Source organism: Mastigoproctus giganteus, chromosome 4 (genome assembly GCF_048544385.1).
Source record: "Mastigoproctus giganteus isolate SK-2022 chromosome 4, ASM4854438v1, whole genome shotgun sequence".
NCBI lineage: Eukaryota > Metazoa > Arthropoda > Arachnida > Uropygi > Thelyphonidae > Mastigoproctus > Mastigoproctus giganteus.
Window position 1 is genome coordinate 86,868,139 of NC_143578.1, and position 24,596 is coordinate 86,892,734.

General features: G+C 35.8%; 1 protein-coding gene across 1 annotated transcript in view; it reads left to right on the plus strand.

Moving 5' to 3' along the window:
* The window catches only part of LOC150086885 (protein SET-like), a 37,115-nt gene extending 13,006 nt beyond the window's left edge, over positions 1-24,109 (plus strand). Inside the window, exons 2-7 of the mRNA XM_090372789.1 lie at positions 2,249-2,438; positions 5,923-6,101; positions 12,343-12,434; positions 14,090-14,169; positions 17,324-17,371; positions 23,895-24,109. Coding sequence (XP_090228915.1) covers positions 2,249-2,438; positions 5,923-6,101; positions 12,343-12,434; positions 14,090-14,169; positions 17,324-17,371; positions 23,895-23,932 — 627 coding nt within the window. The 3' untranslated portion in view covers positions 23,933-24,109. The remainder of the gene's footprint in view (positions 1-2,248; positions 2,439-5,922; positions 6,102-12,342; positions 12,435-14,089; positions 14,170-17,323; positions 17,372-23,894) is intronic.
* Positions 24,110-24,596: the final 487 nt, after the last annotated feature.

The window sequence follows — 24,596 nt, forward strand, 5'->3', positions numbered from 1 at the left end:
ATTTCAAAAATATCTTAAGTAGGCTAATGTTCAAAAGTATTCTATTTATAAAAACGTGCTTTTTCTGAGGGGAAAAACCCATTTTTTGTCCCCCCCCCTTCGTGCTTAGAATTGCCTGATCTCCAGCTTTTTTTAATGTCAAGAGCTGCCACATATATTTCCAGCATATCAACTCAGCTGCAAAGGTAATAAGCTTTGAATAGTTAATGGTTGTGGGCAGTTAGTGTAAGTTTTTACTTCCATGTGGTGGTAATAAATTTATTGCTGGATATGTAAGTGTATTTAGGACTTTAATATTCAGTGTTAAACCTCTACATGTCTAACAATGAAAGCACTTAAAATTTGGATTTATTAATTAGACCTGTTACTTCATCTATCAAAACCATATAGAATTCTGTAAAAACAAGAAATACATAGATTTTTCTTATTTGTGAGATGAGATGAGAGATTTTAGGATAACAGAAAATAGTGATCTACACACACCAAAGATTTGCGAGTATTGTTTTTACTGCACTAAAAGTACTGTAAATAAAATTAGCACATGTGATTTGATTCATTGATGAAATAAAGCCAATTTTCTTCTAATATTGAAATTCGGGTACCAGTTATCTGTTTACAGTTGGCATCAGGTACTGGGTGGTTATTTTAACCTGGCAGTTAAAATATGTGCTCTAACAGGGCCATAGGAAATTTACTTAATCTAGGTGAGTTGGAACTTTCCATTGCTACTTCTTATCCTCCAGGTACTGTCTTTCTCATACATGACCTGTTCTTTGGATTAATTTTTATTGCTATTCACTTTCTAGAAATTGAAGTGTACCCTGTGAGGGTACGTGTAACTCATGTATGTTCATTGTGGCTGTGCAGATAAGAGTTTTAAACAGAACTCTTTTTTAGTTAAAAATGGTAAGTTATATGTGTAAATACTTTACTTTGTAGTGTTATGTATAATGCTAATGCTTCATGGAATAAATGCTTGTACAGATTTGAATTTTGCAGTGATTAATTTCATGCTCTATTTTATGGTAACATCACATTTTACTTTGTTCCAAAAAAAGATAAATAATGACCATTGTGACCACATGGTGATATTTTGATGGTATCACATTTAGTATTTTTCAACAACTCTGTTTTGAGGTAATGTATCATCCATGAACACGTTTCTCTGTGATGAATGCCACATTCATTTACTGGTTGCACTGCCCATGGCATTCAGTTTTATAGTTGTCAGGAGATGATGACACTACACAGAGTAAAGGCCTGATGTAGTCAAGTGGTCAGGAACGTGAGTGCAGTAGCACACATTCTTTGAGTGGACCGAGGTTCAAGCTTGTGACTGCTAAATACAATTAACATTTGTATTGCTGACTTATTGTAAGCTCCACTGACCTAGTGGTTGTGCCAGAGTATAAACAAGAACAATAATTCATGTTTGTAAATATTGTAATTTGCAAACAAGAATAATCTGATGATATTCTAGATACATTAAAATGTCTTTTGGCATAAATATATAAAAACTGCATGAATTTGACAGTTGATTTGTCATAATCTGTTCTTACTTTTACGAGTAAGGACAGGTTGGTAAATCTTTTGAATTAGAGAATCATTAAATGAAAATTGGTAATTTCATGCATGTATTTTGTCTGGTTTTGTTCCAGGGGTAATGCACTGTGCTCACATTGTGAGGTGAAAGTGTGCTGCTAGAAAAAAAAAATGCACAATGCATTGTTATTTATGGGGAGGGAAAGTATATTATTATTTGCAGGAAAAACAGACTGAAGCATAAAGCTCCTGGTCAGCTTGAGCTATATTAGTTTATAAAAAGAATTCTCCTTAAGGACAGTTATATCTTCTTAATAAGATGGTTTTATAATGTGAATTATTGTTGCAAGCCTACATATTTTTTGTGGTTCGTAGCTAGATTGTTTGGATATAGATCTGCCAACCCGCACTGGACCAGCGTGGCAGATTATGGTCCATTTCCCTCAGCATGAATTGTTGAGGAGGCTTCCACCCTGCAGTGGGTTGATAATGGCTGCACTTTACTTTATTTTATTGTACAGATCTCTGGTTTTAATATTAATCCTAAATTCTAATAATGGAAGAGGAGAATTTGCATTATATGGAGTGTTTTTCTATTGACAATAACTAGTCTAACCTCAGTCATTCAAGAACATTTATGTCATCTATAAACAGTGCTATGTAGATGGGACACTTCAGTGATTATTCTTCCTTAATGCAAATTCAGTTTGTAAATCATCCACAGATATCTGCAATTTTAGACGAAGAAGAGGAGGAATGTCTTCATTTTCTTACGAAGCTGGAGGTTGAAGAATTTGAAGATATTAAATCTGGGTACAGAATTAAATTCTATTTTGATGAAAATCCATATTTTGAAAATGATGTCATTGTAAAAGAATTTCACCTTGGTTCTTCAGGTAAGTTATTATTAAATTGCTCTTATTATGCAGAAATAATCTGTAATATATAGGATAATAATATCAGATCTTAAAATCTGCATCACCACATTTTATATTTTAAATTATACAAGTTCTGTGCTTAATTCTGAAGGGGAAAAAAGATTTAATGGGGGGGGGGGGGTTATAGAAAATTTTTGATTCTTTCTTTAAGGTACAGGTAATAAACAAAAAAAATGGAAACAATAACAACAGAATGTCACTTAATATATGGGTGTGGACACAACTTGGTGTTTGTATGGAATGGATATGGCACAGTGTGGAATAATATTACTACTGAAACCTGTGCAGAAGTAGGTTATATCCCCTTTCTCCCACAAACAAGTCCCTTATACATATTGATAGTGTGAAAGCCCTTATGTCTGCTTAAATCAATTTTTTTTGGGGGGGGGGGATTGGTTTAGTACTTGATTACCAGAATTTCAAACTTCAAGATTATAACTTACAAAGAACTGTCTTTACGGAAGGTAAGAATTAACTTTATAGATATTAAAGAAATTGGGCATCAACTATTTAAACAATATTTACCATTTCAGCATTTTATACCTCAGGTCACATTTAAGTCGAAATATATATATTAAAATATGATTAATTTGAAGTTAAAGGGACTAAAATATGTTCATTTCAGTTTAAAACAGGTTAAAATATTCAGATTAATTATTAATTGGTAGATTTTTTAGTCAGATACTCTGTAATGGTTCAGAATTTTTGCAGTTTTTTCATTTCAACATTAAGAATCATTTAGTTTCAGTGTGGTATAGATGAATAGATGATTAGCACATTAGTTTAGTTACTGTGAGAAAACTAGCAGTTGTGCTGTGGAGAAACTTAGTTTCTTGCACATAATGACAAAGGCTGCTAAGTTTTATTATTGTCACCATAATAGTCATTCACTTCTATGTGTATGAGCAGGATGAGACTCCATATTTTGGGATATTATTTGCTGTTTAACACATGTAACCCGTGCAAAAAATGACATTTCTCTTTTAGCACTATCTCTTATTCACTAAACTTCGTAACTTAGCACAAAGTGCTCTTGCAAATTGCACTTACTTAAGCTGGTCCTAGAGTGCTTCTGTAAACCAGTGATCAGTTTCAACATTGCTTCAGAACAGCTGAGAGTGATACACAGAAAATGGCCGGAACAAGTTAGGTAATGTTCAGGCACATTTGATTTTTGTTTCTTAAGCTGATATATTTTCTGTGATTAATAGAAGTACATAATTATCTTGTTACCAATTAATTATTAATGAATTAACTAATAAAGTAAAGTTTGTTTTCACTTCACTGCACATACTTCCCAACATAATATTCACTCAGATTTCGTAATACTTTACTTATTTCCTTCTGGATAATAAATTAAAATGTAACACATTTCATGTTTCTGTTGCGATGTGTATATTTAGTAAACTGATAACAGAAAAATGAGCTCTTCTAAAAGCAGCTACTTTTGATTCTTTGAAGAGCTAAATCTAAAATTCAATGAAACTCCACTGGAAGTGGTTAGATGTGGAAGGATATGATAAGAATAGTAGGCATTTACTCATATGTGAGGGTGCCCAAAATGTGTTTGATTAAGCTTGCAAAGTTTTATCTTGGTTGTATGGAATTAAGTTTATTTATTTTTTTATTATTATTATTATTCAGAAAGGGGAATTGTGATGGTTGTGGGATTCATCTTTGACAGCACTTTGGCCCTTGCTTTGACAAGATGAGAGATTCTGGGATGGCTTGGCCTAGTGTGGGATCGTGCTGAAGCCACGGCAATCCAAGAGATGTGATTCAAGCTGGTAGAAGTGTATGTAAGGTGCTTGGATCACCCTGGCATCTCTTTGGGCTGTGATGGGTGGAAGATCCAGGCACTGAAAAAAACTGAACCCCCTCCCCCCTCTGTGAAGCCTGATAATTTAACTCTTTCTTTTGAGATCAGAGCACTGACCTTGAACCAGATAACATCACCTTAGTAAAGAGGCATAGAATTGAAACTCTGTCAGTTCCATCACTTAGATATTTGATAAGCCTATAGGGAGAATGACACCCTTTATTCAGAAGAGTTTGGAAGGATAGGCAGTCTCCCCTAAATCTGTAAAATAGTTGTGTTCTGGGAAATCATCCTTGAGTTACCATAACTGGCATCCATGGATGCCAGTTATGGTAACTCCTGACATCATCTGAGAATTAACTCCTTTAAGTGGAAAACTTGTATCTGTTCTGAATGACACTCGCAGTCTGGCGCCTTCGTAGCCAGGTTGGCAGGAGCAGCAGTGCGTACTTAGCATACGCTTCTTGATTAGACCGGAGTTCGAGCCCGTCACACCAAATACGGAGGATGCAGAAAGGTCAGGGAATGACCACTGCATATCCCCGGAGCAATATGGCCTTAGTTGCTAATACTCCTAACAAAACCAAATAACAACAACAACTCGAGAAGTGACATCTGCAAAACAAATTTTCTAAGGTTTCTAGGGCACAACTATTGTGCTATACGAGGACTGACTGTATACCCTTCAATGGGTATTTTAGAATGGCTAGCTCAAGTAAGCTATCAAATGAAATCACCAATGCCAATTTTTTTTTATATATTTGTTTACAGTCAAGAAATTATGGTGAATAAGCTTAAATTGGAAGTAGAACTACACTAAGTGGCGTTACTGAAAGAAAAGATTAAATATTTCATGTGTGCAAAAATACCTGTTCTCAAGACATCAGCAGTATAACTTTTCATAGCAATAACATCAGTTGTTAACACAAAGGTAGAAACAAAAGTAATAATACCAGACTCCTTTTGTGTATATAATTCTGATAAAACAATATTGTGCCACTGGCAGAACAGTTTGAGTAAGGCTAATAATAATTAGAAAGGTAGATGGAATTGTGGCCACTAATCATTAACTGCTGATTAATGTGGAATAGTTACTTTACTGAGGGGTGTAAGAGCATTGTTCACTGCTGCTGGATTAAAAAGTATTAGACCAATTTAATGCTGAACTTTAAAATTTAAAATGCTTAATGGAAAAGTCAGAGAAAAATGGTACTGTTAGTGGAGTGTTGTTTTTGTAAATACTTTGCATTGATCAGGAATACAAGTATCATTTATGTATGCATTTTAGCATGTTATTGAAACATAGGCAATGTAGAATTGTCGAGATTTTAATGTACCATGTAGTGTAAAAAGCTATTTTGCCTTGTTTTGGGATTTCATTATATGTGTATATGTTCCAGTTTTGTGTTTTGGTTAATTGCTGTGACTTGTGTACTTTAACACATTCTCCTGATGTGAGTAACAATAGTTCTGTTACAATCCTCCTACCGCATAAGAACTTGTATCTCATCACTTTTCTCCTGTTGTACTTAGTGGTATTTAGACTTAATAATTTTTTATTAAAAATCGTTTCTACATTTTGCATATTATAGAAAAAAATTAACAAAAGTCTTATTTTTGAAGGTGATCCAGCTTCTCAGTCAACACAAATCAAATGGAAAGAGGGTATGGACCTCACTAAGAGGCAAAAGGAAAGGGAATTACATGCCAAAAGTAGCAGAAAAAGGGCTCATGAACAACCAAGGACTTTTTTCTCATGGTTTGCTGATCACGGTGATGCATCAGCAGATGATATTGCAGAGGTAATCAACCATTTGTATTTTGATTGGGGGGGGGGGGTCATTTGTGGGTGCTAAAATGTACCCACAAATGATTTTATTATAATAATAAGTACTTTTTGTGTTTTTGTATTTTTAAAATTTTTTGCTACTTTTAAGACCATGTCTCATTGCTGGGTGAATGAATGGTGGTTTTTTTTTAACATAATTAAATCTTTCACAGTGAAAGAGTTAAATCAAACCATTTATAGACCATATTTTAATTAGATTACTGTTATTAATACCACTATTGTCAGCCTTAATTTTATTTGTATATGATAACTTGCTCAGCCTGGTTTCCAAAACATGGATAAACTTTTACTCTGTTCCATATCTGGCCCAAGCACTTTAGGTGTAGGTATTGAGGTAAGTCCAGTAAGAGAATGATTGGGAGGTAGAAATTTGTTCTCCATTGTTTGGAATTGGATGGCTTAAACTTTTCCATGCATGGGGAAAAGCAGCAGTGGATCGTTAAAGCATCTCAGTTGGTGTCAAGATTTTTCATCGTTATTCCAGTCTGTTTCTTTTAGAATTGTCTAAATCCAAAAACATTCTTCAGACAGAAATGTGTAAAAAAAAAAGACTGCGGGTACTGGCTGTCTCATCTTGAATGCTTATCAGCTCTGTAAAGGACGGGCTCTTCAGAGTGGACTGTAGAATTTACAAAGTCTTTATTGGACTATCCTCACTTATAAAATATTAAAAAAAAAAAAAAAAAAAAAAAAACCCTTAGTCAGTCTGATAATGATTCCAGCACAGTTAATGAGATTAACAATCTATTGCCATTCCATAGCTCCTCGAAATGGCAAAGACAATGCAGGATGAGCACCAGCTTCACTGAAACTACCAAATGTTGTAAAATTTTATTCTAATGAATTGCTGAAAATCATTTCTAAAATGTTCAATAAATTCTGCTGTACAACAGGAGGTTAAACTTTCTAACCTCTCATAGAAGGAATGTCGGAAAGTTCTGAAAATCCATTCCCCTCAAGTCAAGACACTTTTCTGCCACGATCCACTAACTTTCATAATCTGCCGAAAGAAAATTCAGATTTTTGACTCAAACCAATTGTTGACTGCATCCATCACAGCATTGTCGCTGTTGAATTTTTGTCCTTTTTGAGATTTGGAAATTTAAAAAAGTCGATGTGGCCAAATCCCATGAGTAGGATGGATGCTGTGTAATAGCTTGAACCTACAGTCATACAGTGTTGCCCAAGTTGCAAATGCTGTGTGTGCTGGTACATTGTCTTGGTGCAAGATGACCTCTTTGGTCAATTTCCCATGCCTCTTGGGATTTAATTCCTTGCAGAAATATCTCAGTAGGTTAGAATAATATTCTGCATTGATTGTGGCATCTCGTTCCAGAAGAGAGATGCTCCCACTGTTTTGATTATTTTCGATTTGTTTCAGAGTTGAAGTGGTGCCCCATGTTTCATTCATAGTGACATGCAGACCCCCCCCCCCCCCCCCCCCCCCGCTTCATTAGTTTCAAAATGCTGCATAACCTCATGACAATATCTCACCGTCCTGCATCTGATTTGCATTCAGTGCTTTGGGAATCACCTCAAAGAAACCTTTATTCCTAAAACATTCACCAATATCGTAATCTCGCTCATAGAAAATATTGATTGTTGTCTGAACGTGCTTTAATGTTATTCTGCTGTCTTGTTCAATTCGTGAATGGAATCCACATTTGCGGGCATCGACACAGCAACAGGACTCCCACTGCGGGGGGGGGGGTGCATCTTCAACACTCATCCACACTATTCTGCTGTCTTGTTCAATTCGTGAATGACATCCACATTTGCAGGCATCGACACAATAACAGGACTCCCACTTCAGGGGGTATGTGATCTTCAATACTCATCCATGCAACCCAGTTTTTAGCCATGGCATATGAAGGCTCATCATCAGCCATTTTCAATCCACTACAGGATGAAGGCCTCTCCAGCAACTTTCCAGTTCCTTCTGTTTTGAGCACTGGCCATGCATTTACTACCCACAAACTCATGAATTTCATCTGTCCATCTCCGCCTTTGTCTTCCAGGTTTTCTTCTAGCTCCTCTTGGGTACCATTCTGTTATTTTCTTAGTCCATCTGTCATGTCTTCGAGCTGTGTGTGTCCTGCCCAAGACCATTTTAGTTCTTTAGTTTTGATAAGAATGTCCTTTACTTGAGTTTGCTGCCTAATCCATGTGTTTCTCTTCTTATTTAACAGTCTGATTCCCACTATAATTCGTTCCATTCTTTGCTGTGTAGTTCTCAGCTTCTCTTCCATTCTTTTGATGAGGACCCAAGTTTCACTTCCATAAGCAATGTTGGGGGGGAGTATACGTTGGTTCATTATTTTACGTTTCAGACAAACTGGGATATTGCTCTTCAGTATGTGACTATATTTCCTGAATGCTATCCATCCAAAATTTATTCTTTTGACTTCCAGCCATTTATCATTATTACAGCTAATACCTTGTCTCAGATAAGTATAGGACTCCACCTTTTCAATTACCTCTCCTTCAATCATTATTTCCCTCTCTGTGTCATACTTGTTCATCATTACTTTTGTTTTAGCCATATTCATCTTTAGTCCAAAATCCTTACTAACTGTGCATAACTGATTATGATTTTCCTCTAATTCTTTGGGATTGTGGCTTATGACCACAATGTCATCTGCAAATCATAAATGGTTTAGGCTCTCCCTTCACATTGACTCCTTTCTGCGACCAGTCTAATCTTCTGTAAGCTTCCTCAAGGGCAGCAGTAAACAGCTTTGGAGATATTGTCTCCTTGTCGAACTCCTTTCTCTATTTTAGATTTCCTACTGTCTTTGTCTAGTCTAATAAAGGAGGTAGCATTTTCATATATTTTCTTCAAAATCATTATATGTGGGGTATCTATACCTTGTCTTTCCAGTGCCCGAAACATTGCCTTATGCTGTATGGAGTCAAATGCCTTTTCATAATCCACAAATGCCAGGCATAATGGTGTTTTATATTCATTTGCTTTCTCCATTAGCTGTGATATTACGTGAAGGTGATCCATAGCTGAGAATCCTGTCCTAAAGCCAGCTTGCTCTTTTGGTTGATTCTCATCAAGTATTCTTTCTAATCTGTTAGTAATGACCCTTGTGAACAACTTGTAGATGTGGGATAACAAGCTAATTGGTCTATAATTTCCAATTTCTATGATTGCATTATTCCATTGCTTAGGCGCCACACTTTTTCTAATGCACTTTGTGAAGAGCCTTGCCAGTTTTTGTGTTATGTCTCTTCCTTCCAATTTTAATAACTCTACAGTAACTTCATCTTCCCCCTGGGGCTTTCTGATTCTTCATTTTCTTCAATGCTTGTTCTACCTCATCAAGAAGCATATTGGGTATGTCGTATGTGTTGCTAATTTGCAATCCATCTTCCCCACTGCTGGCATCATTCCCTTGCTCCTTGTATAATTCTCTGTAGTAGTCTTCTGCTATTTGAATTATGCCTTCTCTGCTATTTATAAGTACACCATCGCTATTTTTCAGTTTCAGTATCATTTGTCTTTCTGTATTACTGCTCATGGCTGCTGATTTAAATCCTTGTTCTACTTTTCTTGTGTTAAATCTTATGTCCTCTCTGAGTCTCTTTCTAATGGCTTTGCGTAACTCAGTATACTCAATTTTCTCCTGTCAGTGTTTATCTTGCTCTTCATTTTTCGCCTTTGGTACATCATAAGTGTTTCTTGACTAATTTTTTTCTTCTATAGGTTTCTTGGGCTTTATCACTTTCAGAAAGTTGTAATATTCCTCGTCGATATCTTGGTCCTGAGCAGTCTGCAGAAGCTCAAACTTGTTCTTAAGTTCCAGTACATACTGCTTTTTCTCCTCTTCTGTTATCTCAAAGACCTTTCGTATTATTTACTCGAGTCAGTTTTTTCCTTTCCTACATCTATATCAAGTGTACATCTTACCATTCTGTGATCACGTTCAACATTTACCTTATTCAGGATGGTAACATCATTCACAATATATCTTCTGTTAGTGAGGATGAAGTCGATTTCATTAGTAGTTAATCCATTTGGACTCTTCCATGTCCACTTTCTGTTCACCCTTTTCTTGAAAAAAGTGTTCATTACTGACAGTCCTTGAGATTCTGCAAATTCCACAAGTCTTTCACCTCTTTCATTTCTTTCACCAATTCCAAAATTTCTTTAGTTCCCCTTTCTGCGCTGTTCCCCTTTTTGTCTTTTTCCAACCTTAGCGTTGGAAAAAGTTCCCCATAATAATAGTGTAGTGGGTTTTCTGCTCATCTAGAAACTCAATTTCGGTGTACATTTCTTTAACCTCTTCATCATCATGGCTCGATGTTGGTGCATAAATCATTATAATCTTTAGCGTACAACTCTTTGAAATCTTGAGTATTAGTCTTGTGACACCTTTGGCGATGTACTTTTGAATTCCAAAATGTTGTTTTTTAAATCTTTATGGACCAGAAACCCAACTCCCTTCACTCCTTTCACTGTTTCCATTGGTGTACAGCAGATTTCCACTTGATAGACTTATTAGTGAATCATTTCTTCTTGTTGTTTCAGCCAAACCGATGATATTCCAATTCACATTTTCTAATTCCTTTTCCAGCTCTAATATCCTGTCTTCACCGATGAGCGATCTTATGTTGTAACAGGCCAAGTTCAATTTTCGTGCATGGCAGCCTGGTCGTACCCAGAGATTCTTGGCACCCTCTGCTTCCACTTTGATCCTCTCGCTGCTGTAAGAGGGGGGAGTGAAAGCCGCTGGGGACTGAGGGCCATTTGTTTTGTCGTGCTGTCATGCTGAAGGGTTTGGTCTTTCCTCTTCATGCTGACCAAGGCATCTTGAAGAGAACCACTCTACACGTTCGTTGCCACCTAAGTAACGTAACAGGGCTTACCATTGAGAAGGTGTGCATGAGTGGATTTGGCGACATTCCATTAAGTGAAGGTTATACTCAGCGACTGCACTGTGCTTGGTCCATTCAATGTTTACCATTTTCAATCACCTCCCAAACTTAAATCTCTGTCCTTTACAGTGTACTGTAACACATGACAATGGATACTAAGCAGAGATGTGGGAACCCCTGTCGCCGTTAGGCCACTTCAATGCGCTCGTGTGGATGGGGAACTCCCGTTGCCGTCAGACAACACACTTTACTTCAGTGTGCTTTGTAAAGGAGAATATAGTTACAAATCTGAAATTTTTTGTGAACACCCAAGAGGAGTCACAGCAGATTGGCAAAATTGTCTTTCACAAAACCTTTTCAACCCCCCCCCCCTCATACATTCATAAGTAGAACTAGTAATTTATACTTTAAGAACATAAATAAGATGCATTCTTTTTTTATTTATTGATTGATTTTTTTTTAAATTCTGGTTTGATTTTAGACAGTTTTAGTGTGCTGTTGATCAGTAAATTCAGAATAATAACATTAATATTTAGGAGCATTTGTGTTTAGTTTTCATTTTTAGAAAATTTCAAAAATTCAACAAAAAATCTGCACACATTTGAAAAACTTACTCTAGTTAAAGGATTGTTAGAAGCAAAATTTTTATAGACCTTAGTTCAAAAATGATATTCAAAAAAGAACAGCAATGTGAAAATACTTTTAAAATGTATACCTGTGCTAATCAATTAAAAAAAATCCTGAATTGGTGAGAAACTAAATGATCATATTAGGTATTAAGGAGAAAGTTGATGTAGTGACAAGAATATCCCTAAGCAATGTTAGTTCTTCATCCCTATGTTGCATTTTTAAAAAATATGAAAAGGAAAGAATTTTGATATTTTTAATTGGGGGAAACGTTGCTAAAGTTCCTCTTCTTTTACATATTTGGACTCCTCAGTAGTTTGGGCAGCCTTTCCCTTGGCAACACCTAGTAATTCTGCTTAGTTGAGGTCAAAAGATTTTATCTTTATAAGAATATTTTCTATTCTGAGGAGAACAAAACAGAGATTAGGGGTTTTAGATTATAGGTTGAAATACTTCACCATATATTTGCGAAAAAATTTTTTTTGCACGTATTTGTTTGTTTCATTAGCTCTCTCTTTCACCCCTCCCCACTGCTTTTTTCAGAAATAAGATATCAGACAATATTTTCATAACCTCATTTGTACAATATGGTCCTAAAATGTTAATTTCATGTTACATTGATAAGCTGTTGAATGTATTCATTCATTTAAATTGCTATCTCAATTGTTTAATTTGTTATTCAGGTTATTAAAGATGACATGTGGCCAAATCCACTGCAGTATTTCCTTGTTCCAGATATTGAAGTTGAAAATGGGCTAGAAGGCGAGGAAGATAGGTAATGAATGCGGATTTAATTTTTAAAATTACAGTACAGTGGACCCTCGATTTAACAGACAAAAAGTTTCTGTCCTAGAGGAAAAATTTAGAACATATCTGATAGCTGTCACATATCAGACAGCACATCTGTCTGATGTGCAGCGCTATTAGATAGATGTGCTGAAAATCCTTCTAATGAAATAAAGGCTGTTTTAGTGCTAGATAATGCACCTGCTTACCTTAATGCTGTGAAGTTAGCAGGGATGGGAGAATTAAATGTGTTTTTCTGCATCCTAACATTCTGCATGCATTCCTGGGCTACTTCACTAAATACAGCAGATGGATCAGGGTGTAATCATTGCATGTAAGAGGTTGTATAAGAAGTTTTATTTAGGAGTTTTAGACGTTTTAGGTTGTTTTGAAGAAACAGAAGATGCAGAAGAAGATACAAGAGGCACCAGGACACTGCAAAATTTACATGCATACAACATCAGATCTGCTGTCTTCAACTTAGCAACTGTGGGAAAGATATGAAGATTACTACCTTTGAGTTAGTTGGGGCATCTAATTTTCGGGACACTTTTCTGAGGGCCGGCAACAAAATGAACTGGAAATGATGTGGAACAGTGGCTCGAAAATGATGGTGATCTCGGCTATCAAATTTTTTCTGCATTAGAGATTGCAGAAAATCTTCGTGGAGAACAAGACGATGAGATGACAAAGATGAAGAATCAGTTGCACCTCATCCTAAATTGTCTGTTATGAGACAACATATGACATGTTGTCTTATAACAGACAGTATATGTTATAAGGCATCATAGATTATATTGAATCGTCAGACCCTGATGCTTCCTTGTTATAAACATTTAGAGAATTTCGATCTACTGTGATAAGGAAGCAGCACCAAGGTGTAAGGCAACTGAAGCTTGATGATGTCTTCAAGACCACTTGATCAACTGGACATGTTTCACCAGAACCTTCTACCAGCAAGGAATTAACACCTCTTCCTCCATATGACAGTTGTTTCTGACTCTGAAAATTGTGATTCTTTCAATTAAGTTAATATTAATATTGAATATTATGTATTTTTTTTTTTTAACATTTTTTGTTTGTTTTTTATTCAATGGAGTTTAAAGAATTTTAAGGTATTTTTTTTTTCTCTAAAATGGATTTAAATGAAAAAAACTAATGTTCACATTGAAAAGAATTTTGTGTGTGCTTTAAGGACAAAAGATTTAAAAAAGTTGTGGAAACACTCCATTAGTTACATTGTATGATTTTTGACATGTTTAATTAAAATAAAGTTTGGTTCCTGTCGTAAATTTATTTTTATATTTTTAACATGTTTTAGTGGCATTTATAAATTACTCAATGTACATTATAATATTTTATCCATACTTATACATTATAATAACATTTTAATATATCCTGTACATTAAGTTCATTATTAATGTTTTTAAAATACATTCGATTAACAGATTTTTGGCAATAGCGGACACCCCTTTCCCCAATTAGTCCATTAAATCGAGGGCCTGCTGTATTTTTGATTATCCCAAGTAATTGGGAACTGTGTTGTCTTGAATAACAAATTATGTTGCTGTTTATTTTTCAATGAGAGAATCTCTCTCTCTCTCTCTCTCTTAATTAATACTGAAATCATATTTTCCTTTACAGTGAAGAAGATGTTGATGATTCTGTAGTAGTGGTGGAAGAGGAAGGTGATGATGAGGATGTGGAGGGTGAAGAAGATGCCGGTGAGTTTTATATATATATATATATATATATATAAAGATGGAGTGAAAATAAACTAAACTGGTAAATGTAAGAAAGTGAAACCCGTTTGTTATGATTTATTATGGAGGGCATTCATATTTTTTCCAATGCTGTGTGTGTAAACTTTGCCTTATATATGAAGTGTGGTAATAAAGTTCTTGGACTGTTGCAATAAACAGAACACAAAGTGAAGGAGCTTAAGTGATTTCCCCCCCCCCCTCCCAATACAGTTAAGATAATTCTAAAAGTCAGCAAAGCCATCAAAAGAGATGTCAGTTCAGTGGTTAAGTTTTTCTTTGTCCTCAACATCCTGAAATCTAGAAATTTAAGGGCTGTTTTCACCTCGGGGAAAAGGAAAATGTCGGCTGGACCTAGATTGGGAGAGTGGGGTGGATGGTTGGTCTGTACAGTACCGTGTTTTGTCAGAAATGTTTTCATAACCTGTGTGGAATGGACAGGGGCACTGTCATGCATAAACAGCCAGTTGCCTTTCTCTTGAAAATACAGCATTGTCTAGGGAATGTGCTTCAGTAGTCTTTGTTTGAAGCACCTATACATAGAATGCAGAATTGATTCTGGACTTCTGTAGATGGAACGTTTTTGGTCTTGGTAATGATTTTGAAGTCCACTGCATGCATTCCTGGGTTGTGTGGAAACATCTAATACTCATCTCCAGTTAGACAACACAGTCAAGGAAGTTAGGATTATCTTGACAAGTCTGGATGAGGCTGCTGCACATTTTGTGAGACCTTCCCTTTCCCTAAATCTTGTACAGAATTTGACAAATTGTCATCCCTTCTTCATATCCAACTTAGGAGCGATCATTTTTATGGTCAAATGACAATTGCTTGCCACAATTTCCCAAATTTTTGCAACTCTGTCCTCATTTCAAAAGGTTGACTGACACCTACTTCTTGTGTCATCACAAACACCCTCATGTCTGTCTTTAATCTGCTCATACCATTCAGAAACACTGGTACAACTTAACATTTCATTTGTTTCTATTGCAGAATTTTCCCAGTTTAAAGCAAAATTTGATATTCATTTGTTGCTCCATTGCAAAATCGTGAAACAGGATGTTAATGCTTCTAACGAAACTGGTTGTTAATTGCAACCTGTCAGCCTACTGGACAATCCCCACTGTTTGGACTACAAATACCACTTCGGTTTCTTTTCATGCTCGTACTGGACTGCAGTACATCAGTCCAGGAACTTCATTGCCACGTCTTGTGTATATACAGTTGTGCCCCCGTATCTGCTGATTTGGTTAACCACAGGGGGAAAAAAACCGAAAAACTTAACACTTATTATTCGCGTGTCCAATACGGTGATTCCCTTTATTTTTTACGATGTCGATTTTAAATCGAATAGCTTCCCTTTGTCGCATATGGTTTGGTCACCAGCATTATAATGGTTCTTTAGAGATTTAACGGATGCACCATTTTCAAACTTTTGAATAATTTCTGGTTTTTTTTTTAAATTTGAAAGCACAACTCTTGCGTTTGCCCATCATTTTCGCGATTTCTATACAAAAAAAAAAATAGTTATTGTAAAACAAAACAAAAATTCCGACATCCATGACATAAATAATGAAACAAAATTTGTCCTTTTGTGATGCAACAGAACACAACAATTGATGCAAGTTACTAAAACAAGGTGTAAGGCAATTAAACATTTGGTCTCTTTTTTTTTTTTTTTTAGCAGTAGGTGCAAAGTAAGCAGGGGTTGCAAGGTAATAGGTACACTAATCTCCCAATGATGACTTATAACGCCGGTTCTTGTCGCTTATTTACAACTTGCAAAGGCACCTCCTTAACCAGGTGGGCAGGAGCAGCAGTGTGTAGCACATGCTTCTTGATTAGACTGGGGTTCAAACCTGTGACTACTAAATACGGAGGATGCGGAGAGGTCAGGGAATGACCACCGCATATCACTGGAGCAATATGGCCTTAGTTGCTAATGCTCCGAAAAACCAACCAACAACTTGCAAAATCTGTTTATACCTATTCTAGTTATATCTTGAAGTGGCCCTTTAAATCGAGAGTCTGCTGTACTTTATTATTACTGTATTAAATGTTCGTAATGTCTTACTGTGTGTTTAATTTGTCAAATAAACTTTATTATACGTATGTATATACAAGAAAATCACGTTACATATGGACTCAGCAAGTGTAGTCTAAACAATTATGTTGAAAGTTATCCAAGGCCGTTTCATTTGTGACAAGTGTGCAATACTTACGTATTGCACACTAAATACCTTAAATCATTTTTAGAGTGAAAATGCAAGTGCTATGCTACTATAGCTCAATGCGAAAAGCAATTTTACCAGTATGGCATACCAGTAGACATATTTGGGATTGTATTCACCGAAACATTCAATATGACAACTTTTTATATATTTTTTATTTATTTTTTTTTTCTTAAATGTTACTTTATAACCATAAATTGTTTTTTTTTTTTTTTATTTATTTATATTCCCATCGAAAAATCGTGTCCCTGCAGTTGTGACATTGAGAGCCATTTGGGGGGGGGGGGTGATAGGGTATTGACTTAAAAATAACGGTTTGCATTCAGCACACTGTATTACCAACAGCTGGAAAATCATAAAATGAGGATATCTCTAGTTCTCCCTGTGTGACTAGAAACAAAAAGTACCATTTTCCTTGTGCAGACAGGGCTGTAGTGGAGGGTATATGCTGTATACCTTTTGGTTTTTGAAAGAATTGAAAAAAAAAAAAAAAAAAAACGTTACTGAAACTTAAAAAAATAAATTTATTAGAATTTGATTACCAAAATACATAATATTATGTTGAAAAATTGCATGTTTTATTCTATGCGACCAAAGTGAATTCAATTAATAAGCCTGATATGCACGGTGTACTCTGCTTTTCGTGATATTCACAGGGTATACCTTCTGCTAATTTTATGACTACATCACTGTTTGCAGATCCCTCCCAAATAATTTGGCTCCGCCTATGTATTTGCTGTTTTATGAATGTGGGTATTAGTATTATGTATGGTTTGCCTCCCTGAACTGCTATTTAGGAGTTCAGGGAGGTTAATTGGAATGTAACATTGTTATACTGTATGTGTTATGGTTATTAAAAATTCACTAATTCCTTTTAATCTCTTCAGAAGAAGTAGATGAAGAAGAAGTGTATGAGGGAGAAGATGATGCAGAAGGTAATTATATTTTTATGTAATATATATTTTTGTGTGTGATAAATAATGATGCCATTTCATACAACTTCAGAAGGGTTTAATGTGAAGCATTTGTCACTTCATTCAAACTTAAAGTGTACTTGCTCTTGTGGCAAGTATAGTATACCCTACTTTCACATGTAAGTGGAAAATAGTCTGTCTTCCTTTCATATTTATAATTCTTAGAATTTGATTAAAACGGATTGTGTGAAGTCATTTGGCTTGGGTAGGCGAACTGATTTTAAAATAGTCAGTCCTCATATAACACGTTAACACTACACAATTTATAAATAGGGGAGCGATATTAACATGAACCGAATTTGCTTATGCATGATTCGCCTTTGTGTTTACAAGAAATGGCAGTCGAACGGAGAATCACCCCAACCGAACGTAACACGATAGGAATGAAGAGAAGATTCTGAAAGTGTATTTATGTTTTTTATATCAGTGAAGGGAAAACACATTTCACCATAATAACGTAAAAACCAACGCAATTCCAGCTGTTGGTATAATCACAAATGCAATTAGATGGAGTTTACTACCAGTTTATAACAGATTCCACTAGCAGGAACGCAACTGGAAATTGTTTTTATTGTTTTATGGTAGTAACCCCTAGAAATGTGCTTTGTTAAAATGTGAAGTGTTAATCTCTGCCTTTACAGTGTTGTTTATTCAGTTGTTGCGCGCGCGTAGCTTTGTTTATGTGTATCAAGTGTGCCTCCTTGTTTTGTAATTGTGCTTTATTCCTTAAAAATGAGTAAAATACTTAAAAGGTGTGAAAAGGAAGCGGACTGGGTCAAAAATTCTTACCCGGGAAAATATGGTTTATGGCCAAAATCATACCGGCCCACGGGGGTTTCCCCGGTAAGGCTTATGGCCAGTCCTCATCTGTCGATAGAGAAAAAATATGAAATTGTGAAATGCTTTGAGCAAAATGAAAGACCATGTGATATTGCACGTGCTACAGGCCTAAATGAGGCAATGCCGAGAATTACAAAGAATGCAGAGAAAATAAAAACAACTTTTATAGCAGGAACAACTCAAAGTGTAATTAAAATCCATTAGATTAAGACACAAAGAATTGGAAGAGATGGAACGGCTGTCATCTGTTTGGATAGAAAATCAAACAAAAAACAAGTTTGCTTATGATAAAAGCATTAATAATATTTTATTACGTAATAGTCGTAATAAAATACGTAAGTGTTTTATTACGATTATTTATTGTTTGGTAATGTTTTGGTTACAAATGTGTGTTCAATCTTGGGTGGTCAGCACATAACCCTATTTTCCCCATAGGGCCTGTTGTTTATATTGCATTATTTTGCATTGCACGAGGGTTTATAGGAACACAACTGTCGTGCTATATGAGGACTGACTATTATTAAATTAAACGACCACGGATTTGTAGTTGAAAAAAGGAACTTTAAAACAAGAAGCAAGTATTTCTAGTATCGCACTGCACTCGATGAAAATGAACACAATTTTGTCATAGTTCAAAGTGAGGGTGAACAATCGCAGCCTTTTGTTCCCCAAAAATCCAAAGTGAAAAAACAGGAACTAACTAATAAAAGGCCAAAACGAAAGTATGGTGGCAGTTATATTTGAATTTTGGCTTTACATGTGTTGGAAATAAAGATGCTCCTGATGCACTGTGCGTCATGTGTAATAAAATATTAGCAAATAGTTCTTTGGCTTCTGCTAAACTTGTGTTCCGTGAATAAAAAAGTTTGGGAAATGCTGCATGACTAATAGATTAACTGGAGCTGCAGGCAGAGGTGAAGTTGATCCTTGCACTGCTTCTTATGGAATATGCAGCACCTTGGAAAACATGCCGTTGGGGTTGTAAGGCTTCACAGGGAAAGCAAATACATGGGTTGTTTTGGGTTACACAGGTGTGTATACTAATGATATACTAACTTCAAGCGTAATAAATAAATTTGGTCGATTTGAAGTATTACTGGTTAAGTCATTAAATGCCAACATTTTAGGGAGACATGGTGCCACTCAGACATAAGGAGTGTGGAACTTGAATATGGTAAATATATACAGAATAGATTTTTGTGAAGTTGGTCCCCTGGACCAGACCACCTGGTCGGGAACCAACTTCACAAAATAAATTGCATTAGTACCCACATAAACAGTCTATTGATGTGGGATCTATTTTAAGAGGTGGGGTGAGTGAAGTAATTGTAGAGACTGCTAAGCTTTACATGCCAACTAAGAGATACTCTTCAAGGCTTGGGACAAAATGGAGTTCAGGTGAACTGGTGAGACTAGGAGTAGTAGAGAAGAAAAATGCTTGGGATGCACTCTAATTATCAGGGGATACAGAATCTTACAGAGAGTATAAAGTAGTATGTGATCAAGGAACAAAGTGGATTAGCAGGCAAAGAAAGTACGAAAGACTCCTTTACTCACTTTAACACTAAATGGAGAGGGATGAATTGTGCAATTCCGTTAGATATGAATGATATAACTGTTTAGATTGCTGAAAATGGGGGATGTTGGAAGGACCCAAATAATTTCATGATGATTAATATCAAAACGGAAGAGAAGTTGTTGATCTAAAAGTAAATAAGGCACTTATGATTGGGTGAGGTCTATTCAGTTATACCAAGAGAAGCCGCAAAATTAATAAACTAACGTTTAGCCCTAATTACGAGAACATCTTTGGATTCAGGGGAGGTCCATATGGATCGAAGGTGTATCAGTGTTGCACCCTTGCGGGTAGCACAGTTGGTGGAATTGCCATCCTCCCCATATGGATGGAAATGACCTGAGTTTGAGCCCCTTTGACGATGGGAAATTTTTATTTCCCATCATCAAAGGGACTCGAACTCTGGCAGTCAGTCATACTGTTCTATTCCGCCTGTATTTTTTGCACAATATATTTCCCACTTTCTATACAATCGAGTCAATTGTTTGATGCTGGAACATGGGCTCAGGTGCTTTGCTGGGCAGCTGACTTCTTGATGGATCCCTCTCTTTTAATCCTTTGAGAGCATCAATGTTATTCAAGCCCTCAATATAATCCCATCAGAATGTTTATTTTGCATGTAACCTCCTCATGCTCTTTGCAGCAAGGAAACGTGGCTCTGGTGCATAATGACCAAAGTTGCCTTTACGCCATAAAAACCTAAATCAAAGCAGCAAGGACACACACAAAAGTATCTCATAGTTTTGTCTTGCAAGAAGTAGCTTTGTAGAAATAGCACTTGTGGCATTATCCTGATTTTTAGAACTGCCTTCAGAAGTTCTCTCTCAAACCAAAGCATTCCTGCTACTTTAAGCTCTTTACTGCTGTAGTCTAAAGCATGTCAGTCTCAAATTTAATTTTAAAAAAACACACGAGACTAAGATTAAAGTATAACTCTATGCTAATCCCACTTATTTAACTGCAGTATGAACTATGTTCTTTTAGATTGTTAAATGCTATGTTATAATGTTGTTATTAAAGCATGATAACAATTGCTATAAATTATCGTTTATAGGTCTCTTTTGATACTGATTACACTGCTACAAAATTACATAGGAAAACTCCATTTATTGTCCATGTCAATACTATAATGGTGGCAGAATTTGAACATTCTTATTGATACAATTCACTGGCAGCAGAAATCAACTGTGGTTTCTTAAGCAATTACAAAGGCTAAGTGACAAATCCACCAAATTACAGAGAATCACAAATAATAACTACACTACTCATTTCATAACAAAGGTTAAAAAAAAAAAAAAAAAAAGTTTCACTTGGAGGCTCCCGAAAAAGCTGAATATCCAGATAGCTTCATCAGCATAAGTTTCTTTTATGAGTACAATACCATTTTAAGCTTTCAACTAAAGGATCCTAGAAATTTTTGTTTAATATGGCAAGAAAGGGATTATACACCTTTCTTTTGGGGTGAAAAATTGAAGCAGTGAATATTTATTTACATTTAAAAAATGTCAGATGGTATTAATTAAAACATTAGTTTCTGTTCTCAAGGTGTCACCTCCTGTTTAGTAGGTTGATGCATGTATTCAACACATTTCCCTTGCAAGCTTATATCTGAAGTGTCAGAACTGTGAAAGTGGTCTACTACTTCCACAAGGAGCTTGAGTTACTAGGACCATTGCGATGCTTAAAAATATGAAGTTCAAGTTTTTCTTCAGCAGTAACTATTGATATGGGATTTCTTTATTTACTTAAACATATTAATCTGTTGATATTTGGTTTGTTTAAAGAAGTAATTATTGTCAAGGGTAAAGGTCAGTGGGGTCACTTGATGATGCTACTAATTACAAATTCTAAATGTGAAGTGTTTGGGGAAGTAATCATAGAAGCTAGTATGCTTTATATACTCATTAAGATTGAAGGTTTAGACCTCAGTGGATGTCAGGTGAAATAATGAGAGAGGTGGCAGAGAAGAAAATGCATGAGATTATAACTTTTCAGGTGTGGGGGACTGAGGTGTACAGTGAATATAAATTAGTCTGTAGTCAAATCACTAGGGTGTTAGGCAAGCTAAGGTAGATTGTCTATGGCTAAGAATGCAAAGTAAAGTAGAAAAAATCCTGTGCTTTTGTTAACACTGGAGGGAAGGGTTAAATAGATTTTTCTGCTGTATTTGAATGGCATAACTATTGAAGATCCTGTACAGGTTGCTCTTAAATGAATAAATATTTTACATCTTCATTCATGTGCAAAGGGGATTTTAGGGGTGGGGATACCAAGTACTTTACAGAAATATAACATGGTTATTTTATGGTAACTGAGAAGGAAGTGGAAGGGAAATTATTCATGCTAAAAGTGAATAAAGCACCTGGAGCTGATGGAATCTACCCAGTTATATCAAAAGAAGCAGCAAAAGATGTGCAGAAACTCTTGTCCATAATCATGAGAATAGCCTTGGATTGTGGTAGCAGGAGGTCCCTGCAGATTAGAGAAGTGCAAATGCCTCCACTATTTACAAAGGTAAAGTGACTACAGACCCACGAGCTTGGCCACTGTTCCAGAGGAAATAATGGACATGGTGAAGGAAGTAATTCTGGATCATTTTGACAAGGATGCAGTTATATGCAATTGCTGAATGGATTTGCTAGTGGAGATCTTGTCTGACCAATTTTAACTGCTGTGACACAATAACAAAGGAACTGGATAAAAAAAAAAATAACATTATATACTTAGATTTCTTTAATGCTTTTGACACTGTTCCACATGAAAGACTGCTGTATGAATTGAAGCACTGTGTGGCACTCAGTCTTGGACTAGTGTTATTAGTGGGATCCCTCAGGGTGCAGTGCTGTTCCCCCTACTGTTTTCACCATTAATGAAGACATCAAGCTTATGGCCTAAGTGTGCAGGATATATAAAGGTTGGCTCTGAGGTTAATGACAGGAATCAAAGCATACTACTCCAACACGACCTAGAAAAATTAGACATGGGCTAAGAAGTGACAAGGGTGCCTCCGTAGCCAGGTGGGAAGGAGCAGCAGTGCGTAGCACACGCTTCTTGATTAGACCGGGGTTCGAGCCCGTCACCACCAAATATGGAGGATGCGGAAAGGTCAGGGAATGACCACTGCATATCCCGGAGCAATATGGCCTTAGTTGCTAATGCTCCTAAAAACCAAATAACAAACAAGAAGTGACAATTGAAATTTAACATTGGTAAATGCAAGATATTTCGTATGGGTAATAGTAATTCTAGAATAACATGCCACTGGGATGATATCATGCTCAAGGCGATATGCAATGAAAAAATCTTAGAAGATAATTGTAGTTGGGCATATGGGGTTCTGTCAGTGATATACAGGAATTTTGCCTGCAGAGAGAAGGCACTTATCCTGTTGTATGAGGCAATGGTTGTGCTGCATCTTGAGCACTCTGCTTACAGATCTGGATGTCTCATTTCAAGATGTGGATCTATTGGAAAAGGTGTAGAGAAGAGCACTCTTACCAACAAAGCAAAACTTCAGTTCTTCAAATTGCAGCACCTGGAAACCTGGGAGGACACCTGATTGAAGTGGTTTTGTCTTTAAATGCATTGAGTAAACAAAATTCTGATGGCATCATTAGGTTTTCTTGGGCAATGTACATAAGAGGATTATTGCAGGATAGGTGCATGAAATTTACTTTCAGCCAACCAGTAGTTGATTGTTTTATTAAACTTCCTTGTAATTGTCAGTCAGTTCAATTAAATTTAAGGAAGAATTAAGTATTATTGGAGTACGTATATATGAGGTTTATTTTTTGTTTGATACTGTATAATCTTGTTTCCTTGCATTATTTGCCATTGCTAATACTTTAATACCAGGCTCTTGAGCTATAATAGTATTCTCTCGTTGGATTAAATAGAATCTTTTTTTTTCTGTTAATATAGCAGATTATTTAAAAATATAAGCAATGCCTTATTTTTAATGAAGTCTATCTTACATTTTTCTATAAATTAACTGACCTCATGTCTTTTATTGTGATTTCAGAAAAAAAATAAATAACAGTTATTTCATTTTTACTTTTTATTTTTCAGGTGACCTTGAAGAAGGAGCAGAGGGTGGAGATGAGTGAAAATGTATTTAGTTGCACCAGTTGTTGTAAGTGCACCATCATTCTTCATCAGTTTGGACTGAAAACTTCATTCATTATGAACTGCCACTGGAAAAATCTTTCCCAGCAGCATTTTAGACAGAGGGCCAGACCTTTTTCATTGGTAGTTTTGTTGAAATAAACTGTTGCAATTTCTGATGGTTGGTTCCCAAAAAAAGTGACAACATGGACAGCAAATTTGCTCTTTGGTAATTTTTGGGATGGGTGCCTAATGAATATTGTAAAATTAACAGTTGTTTTGTAGCATCCCATATAAATTCACACATTAGAAATGTCAACATTATAATTTTCTTAGCTTTGTGCACCATCTGAGTAATAGTTTTTATATCATACAAAAACCATATTAGCAGTTTATCATGCATGAGAGTGAATTATTTTTGGACTGTCGTCAAAACTTGTGGTGTTAGTATGCATATTTAATGGAAACTTCTCTCCTTTTTGCAACAGTATTTCAACCATTTTCTGCAGTAACTGTAAGACAGCTTTCATGAACTCTTTAGTAGCCATTCTTGATCAATAAACATCTCCTTTCACTCTGTCCTTTTAAAATCATTTTGTGCTGTCATTTTCAATACTTTTGATAATTCTTTGACAGACGACCATGTTTGTGAGGCTACTTTCAGTT